This window comes from Panthera uncia (assembly GCF_023721935.1).
Source record: "Panthera uncia isolate 11264 chromosome C1 unlocalized genomic scaffold, Puncia_PCG_1.0 HiC_scaffold_4, whole genome shotgun sequence".
Lineage (NCBI taxonomy): Eukaryota > Metazoa > Chordata > Mammalia > Carnivora > Felidae > Panthera > Panthera uncia.
The window spans coordinates 10,399,935-10,412,595 of record NW_026057585.1 but is presented as its reverse complement, the minus strand read 5'-3'; the positions used below and the strand labels follow the sequence as shown (position 1 = coordinate 10,412,595).

The window sequence follows — 12,661 nt, the reverse complement described above, 5'->3', positions numbered from 1 at the left end:
GATTCGTTTCAATTCCAAGATTTTATAATTTTGTCTTTTTAAAAAATGCTCTTCTATTGAGTGAGAATAAGTGATTGGTTAAGAAAGTGCCCAGTGGAAAATCTGAGTTTTACTTGGGTTTAGTTAATAATACTTGAGTTAATTGCAAAACTCAGCAGCCCATCTAGCTGTTTGTGGAAGAGCCTACCATGAATAGTATAAGCATGGTTTTCTGTTCCATGATTGAAAAATGAAAGTCAGAATAACTTTAAAAAACTTACGTTTAGACACTTGGATACAAACTTGTATTTGAGTAGACAGAGCCTTGGATTTGTCGAACTAGAAATGATTTGTTTCTTTTTGGTTTTGGTTTTGGTTTTTTTTCTCTTTCCCAAATTCTCTCCCTCAGCAGCAAATCACCTCTTTGTTGTGCTTATTGCTAACTCTTCAGCCTTGTGTGTGTTTTAATAGGAATGGTCGTTGGAGATCAGAGTGGAAGTTCACCATCACACCACCTACAGCCCAGGTGGTTGGAGTACTTAAGATTCAGGTGAGATCCCCATGTGTTAATAGGCCATGTTAAAATGTCACATCTTCAAAACAAACATGCAAGTTGGTATTTGTTCTGGTATTCGAAATAAGGAACAACTATATGTAGATGCAACCTGATGGTAGTAAATAGAAATAGAAGCCTCCTTCATGGGGAAATGGTTAAGCAGAGCTATTCTGGGTTGATAAAGGATAGTCATATGGCATGTACTGCTTGCTTATTATTTTTCTCTTTCAAAGATAACAAGATTTTTCCAGGAATTATCAAATAGTAGTTCTAGGAAAGAAGAAAATAAATTATTATTAAGAAGTGACTAAATAGCATCTGCTGTGACTTACTTAGGGTCTCTCGTATATGTTAGCCCATGTAAGTGTGTATGTACGTGTATATATAAAACATAATTCTTAACTTTGAAGACAGCTACATGAATGGGATTTTGTTTTTTTACAATAATGACAGAAGGTTGTATTATCAAGTAAATAAAACAGAGGAACTAGAGTGAATGACCAAGTGTCATCGTGTATGGAATATAAGTGACCAAGCAGAGTAGATTTCTAGTGCTGGTGTCAGAACAGATAGGCAGGTGAATAAGGAGCTTGTGGATGCCTGTCTCGATCGGAGTCTTCTGATATCCTAGCAGAGGTTTGAAATTCAAATTCAGGGTGATTGAATTCTTAAGCCCAGCCAACTCTCAGGTAGGATTAAACAGTTACTGATACCTGAGATCAGTACCTAATCATACTTCTATTATATTGTGTTAAGTCTTACTTTCAAAACAATTAGCAAGAGCTGCCTTTCTTAATGATATAATTTAATCAAAATATATATGGTACATGTCATCTGTACCCACTCTTTTCAGGATAGCTTCCTGCTACAAGTAACAGTAACTTGTTTCCTGGGAGCTTTTCCTAGCCACAGGAGCATGCCCAACTCAGATGAGGCAAGCTGAAAATGTTAAGTTCACAGCTCTGGAGCAGCCCTTAGTGCCATACAAGAGTTGGTAGATAAATATGTCAGTTTCCTCACCCATCAGGTGGGACAACTCTGAAGTATGTTCTCCTTAGTCTTCCAGAGTCCAGGACCCACAGCTGTCTGTGGGTCATTAATGGTCATCTCTGGGTTCATTAATGCACCCATAACACTTTCCTCCCTTCTGTGTCTTACTACCTCAGCCCTTACTAGCCTTTCTTGAGATTACCTCCCAAGTAAACCACCTCCTCTTAAATCTTAATCATGGGGTCTGCTTCTGGGGGAGCCCAAGCTAAGACAACATATACTGCTCTATATATATATGAGTAGCCTAATGCTTTAGATCTCCTATAACTATGGCATCAGCATTAACTTGGCAGCTTACTATAAATTTATGTAGGTAACTTGATTTTTCTTCCAGAAGGAGATAATTAGTTGTGTTTCAGCTTTGCCAATGCAAACCTAAATTAAGAGTACATATCATAAAGGGTAATAGTTTCTGATAAGGCTTAAAACAAGGGCCACTACCCGGACCTCATGTATACCTTTTAACCAGATTGTCTGATCACACCTTGGAGAAGGGCTTGCTTCTTCTACAGATCTTTTAAAAATCAGAGTGAGAATTACTTGGAAGAGTCACTAAGATATGTAGACCTTTGGTTATTCTGTAGGCAAAAGGGTAGTTCTGGGAAGTTAACAGTTTCTGAGGATTTATGTTGATGATAGTCATGTTGAAATTTTTATTAGCAGCTGAGACCTAGAAAGGTTTTTGTTGCTTTTGGCAACTTTGAAGCTGGGGAGATCCTGGCCAAGGCAAGGATATCCGATCTCATTGTCCTCCCAGCCCTTTGACTCCTCCCCCAAGCACCCCAGTAAAATGGTTTGTTCCCTTGCCTGCCCCCTCCCCCACCACAAAAGAGTTTTTGTTTTAAAACAGAGTTTGGGGCACCTGGCTGGCCCAGTCAAGTGGAGCACACAACTCTTGATCCTGGGGTTGTAATTGAAGCCCTGCATTAGGTATAGAGATTTATTTAAAAATAAAATCTTAAAAAATTTTTTAAATTAAAAAAGATAAACAGAGCTTAAGTTTATCATTTATGTATTAGATAATGAAATCAATATTTTTAGAATTTTCAATTGAGTTTATAAACAGCAAGACTTAGTGGTATTCCTATTCATGTCCTAGTTCTTAAGAAACATGATAGGGGGCGCCTTGGTGGCTCAGTGGTTAAGCCTCCGACTCTTGATTTCAGCTCAGGTCACTGTCTGATGGTTTGTGATTTCAAGCCCCAAGTTGGGTTCTATGTAGGCATCATGGAGCCTGCTTGAGATTCTCTCCTTCCCTCTCTCTTTCTGCCCCTCCTCTGCTCGCGTGCTCTCTCTTTCAAAATAAATAAACATTTTAAAAAATTTTCAAAAAAACTATGATAGAAATTCAAACCAATTGCATAGTCTTTATTCTTGGACAAAAAAGATGTGCCCTGCATAATTCCTTCCTTCAAATGGGTTCTGAGATGCCTGTCTCAAATATATAAGTCCTTGTTTCTTTTCTGGACAGAGCTTTGTTTTGTTTAAAAAAAAATTTTTTTTAATGTTTATTTATTTCTGAGAGAGAGAGCATAAGCAGGGGAGGGGCAGAGAGAGAGGGAGACACAGAATCTGAAGCAGGCTCCAGGCTCTGAGCTGTCAGCACAGAGCCTGATGCGAGGCTCAAACTCACAAACCATGAGATCATGACCTGAGCCAAAGTTGGACGCTTAACTGACTGAGCCACCCAGGTGCCTCCCCATAGAGCTCTGTTTTTTAAATATCCCCCATCTTGTTCATATTCACTGCTCTTCCTAGTGTTCTTTTCAGCCTCTGTACTTTTCAGTTTCTTAGTTTAAAATGATCAAACAAAATAGTGTTTGGGTGTGACCCACTTGTGTTTTGAACATCCTTGTCCAGGTATTGTGGGCAGGCCAGTACTAGAGACCCTGAGGGGGTCCCACAGGACCAAGAGAGTTCTTGGCTTCCCATAGGACAAAAATCAAACTCTAGCCAGGAGAAAGTGAGAGCAGAGTTTATTGAATGACATAAGTGATACAGTATAGCAGATGGAATGTCTGGGAGACTCAGAAAAGGAAAAGTGAGTCTCCCTATCACTTGGGGTTAGGGATTTACATTGGAAAGGGATCACGTTCCCGGATACATGTTCCATCAGGAATCCAGGGTAGGGTCCAATCAAAGGTGAGTGCCAGGTGAACAAGAGGTGTTAGTCCATAAATCACCGAAGGTAAGAGTGTATTGATGCCAGTGTTGACCAGAGTTTGTTCAAAGGTAATGTTCTGGAACATGCTTCGAATCTGGTTCTTCTTAGATGTTAGTAGCTGTTTGGGGGCCTACGATGAAACTTAGAGAATGATTAACTGTCTTGTTTCCCCCTCGGAGTGGGAACAAAGCTTCTTTGGTTTACTCAGATGCAAAATACAGAACATGAGTGAGTGGAACTTAAAGAAACAGCAGAAATGGAGCCTTTCAAGAGTGGAATCCCTTCAGTTTCCCTATCTCACTTGTCTATTAGAACTTTAACCTTTATATGTCATTATTAATTAGCCAGGTCTTTTTTTCCTCAGATCTTTGCTGTTGTGATTCTTGTGTGTAGGTATTATAGGCATTTATCAACTCCCTGCTTCTCCAGTGTATTCTTAAATTGTCTTTTTCTCTTCAACCTCCTTTAGAAAGCCAAAAGATGAAATTTAAGAGTTTGGAGAGGGTATGGAAAGTCTGTGGTTTCTCTTGCCCATCTGGACAGAGCCAGCTATTTTTGTTCCCTTAAACAAGTTTCTGTAGTCGATTCATGTTGCCCAGGGAAGTCCTTTTGTTGCTAATAGGATCATGGTTTCTGCCTCGATGAAGGCTTGGCTGTTTTAATCCCCCTCTAATGATATTTTAGAAGAGTTAAGTCCCTAATGAGATACTTTATTTCTCCCTGGATGAGGGAATTTCTAATTTTTTGACAAAACTTAACAGTGGGAGGTATTAGGCATGTTAGATATGGTTTTAGTTCTGGAATTCGACCTAATTCATATTCTAGCTCCTTTTTTTACTAGATATGTGAACATGGATAAGTTATTAAACTGCCTCAATGGGAATGCAAGCTGGTGCAGCCACTCTGAAAAACAGTATGGAGGTTCCTCAAAAAACTAAAAATACCCTATGATGCAGCAATTGCACTACTAGGCATTTATCCAAGGGATACAGGTGTGCTGTTTCGAAGGGACACATACATCCCCATGTTTATAGCAGCACTATCAACAATAGCCAAATTATGGAAAGAGCCCAAATGTCCCATCAATGGATGAATGGATAAAGATGTGGTGTATATATATACAATGGAGTATTACTCGGCAATCAAAATGAATGAAATCTTGCCATTTGCAACTGCGTGGATGGAACTGGAGGGTATTATGCTAAGTGAAATTAGAGAAAGACAAAAATCGTATGACTTCACTCATATGAAGACTTTAAGAGACAAAACAGATGAACATAAGGGAAGGGAAACAAAAATAATAAAAAAACAGGGAGGGGGACAAAGCAGAAGAGACTCATAAATATGGAGAACAAACTGAGGGTTGCTGGAGGGTTTGTGGGAGTGGGGATGGACTAAATGGGTAAGGGGCATTAAGGAATCTACTCCTGAAATCATTGTTGCACTATATGCTACCTAATTTGGATGTAAATTTAAAAAAATAACAAATAAAACAAGTTTAAAAAATTAATTAATTAAAAAAAATAAAGACATTCTTTCAGATTGAAAAAATATATATATTAGGAAAGAAGGAAACAGTTAAAAATTTTACTTTTAGAGATACTCTAGGTGCTACTGGATTTCATCTTTCAGACTTGCTTTCCTTTATGGATCTGTTAGTTATTCAGTAAATCCCATCAGTCTGTGTATTATTTTAATTGTATAAAATTCCTTTGTGACTTTAAAAAAAAAAATCTTCTTCTAAAAATAATAATAATCAGGGCGCCTGGGTGGCTCAGTCGGTTAAGCAGCCAACTTCGGCTCAGGTCATGATCTCGCGGTCCATGAGTTCGAGCCCCGCGTCGGGCTCTGTGCTGACAGCTCAGAGCCTGGAGCCTGTTTCAGATTCTGTGTCTCCCTCTCTCTGACCCTCCCCCGTTCATGCTCTGTCTCTCTCTGTCTCAAAAATAAACGTTAAAAAAAAAAAAGTTTTTTAAAATAATAATCTATTTTTTTCTTTCCAGTCTGCTATGTTCTGAATGTTTGTGTTTCCCTACAATTCATTATGTTGAAATTATAACCCCTACAGATGATGATATTAGTAGGTGGGATCTTTGGGAGGTGCTCAAGTCATGAGGGTGGAAACCTCATCAGTAGGAATGGTGCCTTATAAAAGAAGTTCCAGAAAGATCCCTAGCCCCTTCCATCATGTAAAGATACAGAGAAAAGAAGCCTGCAATGAACCACCTGATCATGCTGGCACTTTGATATCAGACTTTCCATCCCCAGAACTATGAGTGTTAAGTTTCTGGTATGTATAAAAAAAAAAAAAAAACAACTGCCTCAAGCTTCAGTTTTCTCATCTGTAAAATAGGAATAACAATGGTCCCTATTTCAGAGTTTTTGTAAAGATTGAATAAGATAATGTAAGTAATAACTAAAACATTTTGCATAGTGTTTAACATGAAGTAAGGACTCAATAAATAATAGTCATAGTAGTGCAGGGTATATAGTTCCTTTCTTCTTTACTTCTGCTTTATCTCTAAAAACATTCCTTTTTATCCACATTATCTCCTGTTATGGGTGCCTGGCTGGCTCAGTAGGTAGCGCATGCGACTCTTGATCTTGGGGACTCTTGAACATGGGTTCAAGTCCCATGTTGGGTGTAGAGATTACTTAAAAAAATAAATAAAATCTTTAAAAACAAAAACAAAGCAAAACAAAAATAGCTCCTGGTAGCCTGGACTAGATGAAGGAAACAGGCAGTACCTGGACTACTGTTCTAGCATTATGCCCCCAGTTTCGGCTCCCTCCGCTTTATTTTCTTCATAGCACAAATGGTAATCTTTTTAAAACATTTCCTTTTCCCTGAGTCCCAGTCACCTTTAAATAGGATAAAGTCTGGACTCTTAACATGTTTTATAAGGCAGTTTGCTTCACAGTCTGTCTCCAGCTGGCTTCATAGCACTGTCTCTTGCCACATTCCCCTCCACACTTAACTCATTTGCAGTGAGTTCTTTGTTCTTTCCTAAACCATTCTCTTGTACTTCTCTTATCCCCTTGCTAGATGCCCTTCTCTACTTGTCCATTTAGGTGACAACTCCTATTTTCAAAACTTTGTTCAAATGCACTTAACAAAAGGAAACCCTCATCCTATTTTATATGACCAGTTTGTAGCCTTGTTAAGGTGACTGGAGCTATCTTGTAAGTTGCCAAAACTTCCTGAGTCTTAACATCTTTGCTTAGTCTGTCTCTTATGTATCCCTCCTTCTTGCTAATTGGTCTCATAATTGTAGCACCCCACTTTACCTTATATCCTCAGAACTGCTTTTGTCTTGCTTTTTTGTAAGCTAATTTACTAGTAGGATATTTGTTTTTTCAATTTGTCTTTAACTGTCAAGTAAGTTTTTCCTGCACTTGGTCAGATCTGCTTACCAGTATTGATGATTATATATATGGAGAGATGTGTAAGGAATTAGGATCCATTAAAATTCCTTGGTTTTCACAGAGAAAAACTAATGTCCAGTGATTTTATTTGAATTCTTTTAATCTTTTAATACTGCTAAGAGTGGAATCTTATTTATAAGATCTTTGTATTTACAATACTTAGCACAATGCCTGGAATGCAATACGCACAAAATAAATGTTTGTTGAACTTAATAATCAGTTTCCCCTGCTTAAAAAAAAAAAAAAAAGGGAGAATTCTTAAAATTTAGTGTTCTGTGAATTTTAAACAACATTGTAAGTTACAGTTGATCATACTAATATTTTTTTCGGTGTTGGTAAAGATTGGTGATGACGTAAAAAAAAAAAAAAGATTGGGAGTGGCTTAAGGCATGGATATGTACCTTAGCAGTGGGTTTTTATATGAACTACACATAAACTTGCTCAACCATTGTCTCACACAGGTTCACTATTATGAAGATGGCAATGTTCAGTTGGTTAGTCATAAAGATGTACAGGATTCAGTAACTGTTTCGGTGAGTGTGGAGTATTTAATATGTCTCACTTGTGTCTTTTCTTTAAAAAATTGATTTTGATCCTGAGATACCTGGGTGGCTCAGTTGGTTATGTATCTGACTTCAGCTCAGGTCATGATCTCATGGTTCCTGAGTTCAAGCCCCATATCTGGTTCTGTGCTGAGAGCTCAGAGCCTGGAGCCTACTTCAGATTCTGTGTCTCCCTCTCTCTCTGCTCTCCCCCACTTATGCTCTGTCTCCCTCTCTCAAAAATAAACAAACATTAAAAAAAATTTTTTTTATTTTGATCCTGAGTACTGATTCTGCCACTAGAAATTCAGTTTGTTTTCAGTGCTTTGATTTTGGCAGCTTATAAAAGCATGTAATCAACCAGCTATATTAGTTCACAGTCTTTGACTAAATGTAATAGAGTAAATAATTACATAATATAAAACACAGTGTAACATAACATGATATAATGCCAAATAGTGATAATGGTTTTATTCAAACATCTTTCACTTTCTCTGTTTCTCAATTGTGAGATTTACTCAAGGACAACAATATCTTCAGTCAGTAAATACTGTGAGGAAGGAAAGTTTGCCAACAAATCTTATAGGGCTACATTTATATCACTAGAGAAGCCAAACATTTTTAGGAATATTCAACTAAAACGTGTTGTTCTGGAGTGCCTGGTTGGCTCAGTCAGTTAAGCATCCGACTTTGGCTCAGGCCATGATCTCCAGGTTCGTGAGTTCGAGCCCCACGTCAGGCTCTGTGGTGACAGCTCCAGCAGTCTGGAGCCTGCTTCGGATTTTGTGTCTCCCTATCTCTCTGCCCCTTCCCCCCACCTCTTTTGCTCTCTCTCTCAAAATTATAAACATTAAAAACATAGATATTATATTATATATTTGTGTATATTTATATATATACACACACACACACACACACATATGTATAATTTGTTCAGATAATAATACTATATGTATATATATATAGTGTTCTATACCTGGAAAGAAGGGACATAATTTTTTTGCATTCTCAGTGCTTCTTTTTATTCCTAGAAATTATTGAGCACCTTCAAATAGCTTTTGTTTGAGGTGCCTGGCTGGCTTAGTATGGCATGCGATGCCTGATCTTGGGGTTGTGAGTTCAAGCCCCACATTGGGTGTGGACCTTCTAATAAAAAAAAAAATCATAAAAACAAACAAACTAGCTAGCTATGTTTATGTATGTTGTATCTACATTTACTTTATTAGAAATTAAAACTGAGAAATGTTAAATATATTTGTTAATTTAAAATAACAGTAACAAACCCATTACTTGTTGGCCTAAATAGCATTTTCATGAAAAAAGAACTATATTTTCCAAACCAAAAAAAAAAATAGTGCAAAGAATGGCATTCACTTACAGTTTTACAAATTGTATAGTGTCTGGCTTAATAAAAGACCACTGGATTCCCATATGTGCCCACACATTCCATTAGCCCTCAGAGTGATGAAGCCATCACACATCTTGTAGCTTCTGTGGACCTGCATTATGCACACTTAAGAGTGTGAGTGGGAAAGCAAATGACTTGTCTTAGCATTGCTGTGAAAACAAGATAGTTTTTACCATTTGAAAGAGTCTGGGAACTGTTGCCCTAGGCAGTAAATCTTAGCTTTTACCTATATTTTTGTTGTACCTAATGATGAAAGGAAGAGAGAGAATGAGAAATGAACCAAAGTGAAAAGGATACGTTTAGTTAATATGGTACCTGAATCATGTAAAGCAAAATGTATTGGTTGATTTAACATCACAAGTGGCAGATAGAGGAGTATATGAGTTTAACATATATGGCTGATATTGGTGAGGGCATTGTTTATATCATCTTAAACCAGAGATATTTTCAAGGCATAAACATTTCAAGATGTCGTGATGATGTCTTTGGGGCATACTGTGGTAGATTGAAAAGAGCATGGGGTCTTTTGGCAGAAGACTTGGATTCAGATCCCATCTTTGAAGAAGTGTGTAATTTTGGTCTAGTCACTTATGAGGATTCTGTTTTCTCATCTGGAAAATGGAGGTAATGATAACAGATCAACCTCACAGGGCTGTTGGGAGAATCAAAGAAGGTGATGTGCATGGAAACACTTGATAAACTGTAAGTTGTTATACAAATGTTAGTCAAGATGATCTTTTCAGTATGTTTTTATTTATTGTTTATACTTTTTAAAAAATTCCTATTTCCCCTTTTCCTCTGTTAGAATGAAGTCCAAACTGCCAAGGAGTTTATTAAAATCATAGAGCATGCAGAAAATGAATATCAGGTAAGAAGATTTGGAACTAATTTCTCTAGATCTCTAGAACATTATTATTTTGCTGTTAACACATTTTGTTAGAACTTCTCTCTGTCCTTTCAACATAAATATATGTGTTGTTCAGTGTAACTAAGTGTGGAAGCTGCAGACCTTGCAACTTGGCATTGTGCTTACTGTCAAGGTTTTGACACTGGAAGGGATTATAGCTCTAGTTGTAGAAATAATATAAGTGGGCTTCTTAACTTCAGAGATGGGAGAGGAGCTTACTAGGAATGTTATATCCTGTTGTCCTTCTTAGAAGACTCAAACATGTCCTTTGACTACAGAGTTACTTTCCTAATCACAACTATCCATTTCTGTTCAAGCAACTTATCTTCAATTATCTGTTGCAGACAGCAATTAGTGAAAACTATCAAACAATGTCAGACACCACATTCAAGGCCTTGCGCCGGCAGCTTCCGGTTACCCGCACCAAAATCGACTGGAACAAGATACTCAGCTACAAGATTGGCAAAGAAATGCAAAATGCTTAAAGGCTGAATGTAGGATTCTTCAGTATGTGGAAAGAAAGGATTCAACATGCGGTCATATGATAAATAAGTGATTTATAAACAAGAGTGATATTTTGCTAGGGCTTTCAAAGTTAACAGGTTTTCTAGCCTCATGGAATACTGTTGAACCTATAGCATCATCTTGATTCTTTTGTGTTCTCTGCCTTGTAATTTTCTGTTTTCACTATCTCTACTTGTAAATTTTTTTTTTTTTTTTTTAATTCTGCCACATTTAATGATGGAGAGAGATCTATCCTGGAGTCATTTTACTGTTTAGAAAATTTTCCTAGCCATGAAGCCCTGTTATTGATACAGACAGGTAATATGCCCAGTACTTTTCTACCCCTATCCTTCAAAGCACTTCTGGTACTTTAGTGGTTTACTGATCCACCAACAGGTAAAAAGGCTATGCTACAAACTAGCTGAATGGAAGACACATTCATCCTTCTCCCTCTGACTGCTTTGATTATCATTTATAACATCTCATAACTGTAGTGTTCAAAAGTTTGGATTGGGCTTTTCAGGTCCTTTTGTGGGGGCAAAGGAAGTTTTCTGGAAATTCCATTATAGCCAGCTTCTCTGGGGAAGTTGTTTTTAAATCCAAAGACTTGAACCACATTCCCTGCACATGAACGTGTTTGCTTTTTTTCTCTTCCCTCATTGTCTCCTTCCCATCTAGTACCGTTATAGTTATAGACATCTGCATTTTTAGAAGAGTTTTACCCATTTATTATTATTTTGTATTATTCAAGAACTGCTGACGTACTAGGGATGTAGTAGAGTATAAAACTTGAAAAATGCAGATGTTGAAGGAATAATAGTATCTCGTGCTTTAATACTTTGTGGCAGGATTATACTATAAGCAGATGATTCAAACAACTATGTAAATCACAAACACAAACAAAAAATGAACCAAAGTGAAAAGGATACGTTCCAGGCAGTATCTTTCTATTGTAACCTGTTATTTAAGGGAATACTAGTGATTTGTTCTAAATAGGATGTAAAACTTGTTCCAAATTACTTTTCCTCAGTCCTGCCTGCCAAGAACTTAAATGTAACTGTGATTCAGCAACCCTTCCCAGGTATATTGGCAGGTATATGTATGATCTCAGAATACACAGGTGACATAGATATGATATGACAGCTGGTAATGGTGGATTCATTTACATTGTTTACACTTCTATGACCAGGCCTTAAGGGAAGGTCAGTTTTTAAAAAACCAAGTAGTGTCTTCCTACCTATCCAAATACATGTCAAAAAAGAAGGGTGTTTGTGCTTCAGCTTTGTTTTTGCTCAGTAATACAGTCAAGCAAGTTTGTTTCCAAGTGACCAGTTGAACTGTGTAAGCATTTTTGTTTATTTCAAATAAAATATATTTGTATTATGTGTCATTCATACTATCCATTCATACCACACTATCCTCTGTATCAGGTAGTCCAATAGAAATATACCTGTTTTGTTCTTAAATTGTCTGAGTCTTTCCTTTTCGATCCATGTCTTCAGTTTTTGTTCTCAAGTAAGAGAACTGTGCTTGGTCTTAATTGATGAAGATGTTCAGGGTTTCTGAACTATTACAGATTCAGTGATTATCCAAAAACTTGGAAAGGACAGCGCCTTTTTTTTTTTTTTTTTTTTTTTTAGTTTGAGCAATGTCCCTGTGGATAACATTGCTCCTCACTCAGAGGCTGCGGGTGGTTCAAAGATTTTGCTTTGGTTTTCCATTTCTAGTTATCTTCTCTGTCTGACATTGAGAAAGCAAGGCCCAAGTATGGTTCTAGTCACTAGACAAGAAGTAGAAATGAAAGAATCCCTGTACCTTGAACTTGGGTGGTATTTCACATTGACTTAACTCTAAATGCGGCTTTACTTCCTTGCAAATTGGACTTAGCTACAGACATGAGGGAAAGGCTTTTATCCTGGTTCCTAAGAACCAGAGGAGTTTCAATGGTTCACACTCCATCTAAGGCCAGTTAAAGTCCCACCTTTTGAGGGAATATTTGTTGTACTATACTCTGTGCTTGTAGCACAAACAGATTCAAACATTCTTGTCTTTGCCTTTAACTTATTAACTGTCAGCCTGCCCCTAGCCTATCCCATCCACTTCCCTAGCCCATATAGACTTTTGT

The 12,661-nt window shown here is 37.3% G+C and overlaps 1 protein-coding gene across 2 annotated transcripts in view; it reads left to right on the top strand.

Annotated features, from left to right (window-relative positions):
• Positions 1 to 12,002, top strand: part of CAPZA1 (capping actin protein of muscle Z-line subunit alpha 1) — a 49,560-nt gene extending 37,558 nt beyond the window's left edge. For both annotated transcript variants that reach the window (XM_049616554.1, XM_049616555.1), the window contains exons 7-10: positions 451 to 529; positions 7,637 to 7,708; positions 9,931 to 9,993; positions 10,377 to 12,002. In XM_049616554.1, the coding sequence (XP_049472511.1) occupies positions 451 to 529; positions 7,637 to 7,708; positions 9,931 to 9,993; positions 10,377 to 10,517 (355 nt within the window). In that variant the 3' untranslated portion in view covers positions 10,518 to 12,002. The remainder of the gene's footprint in view (positions 1 to 450; positions 530 to 7,636; positions 7,709 to 9,930; positions 9,994 to 10,376) is intronic.
• The last annotated feature ends 659 nt before the right edge of the window (positions 12,003 to 12,661 follow it).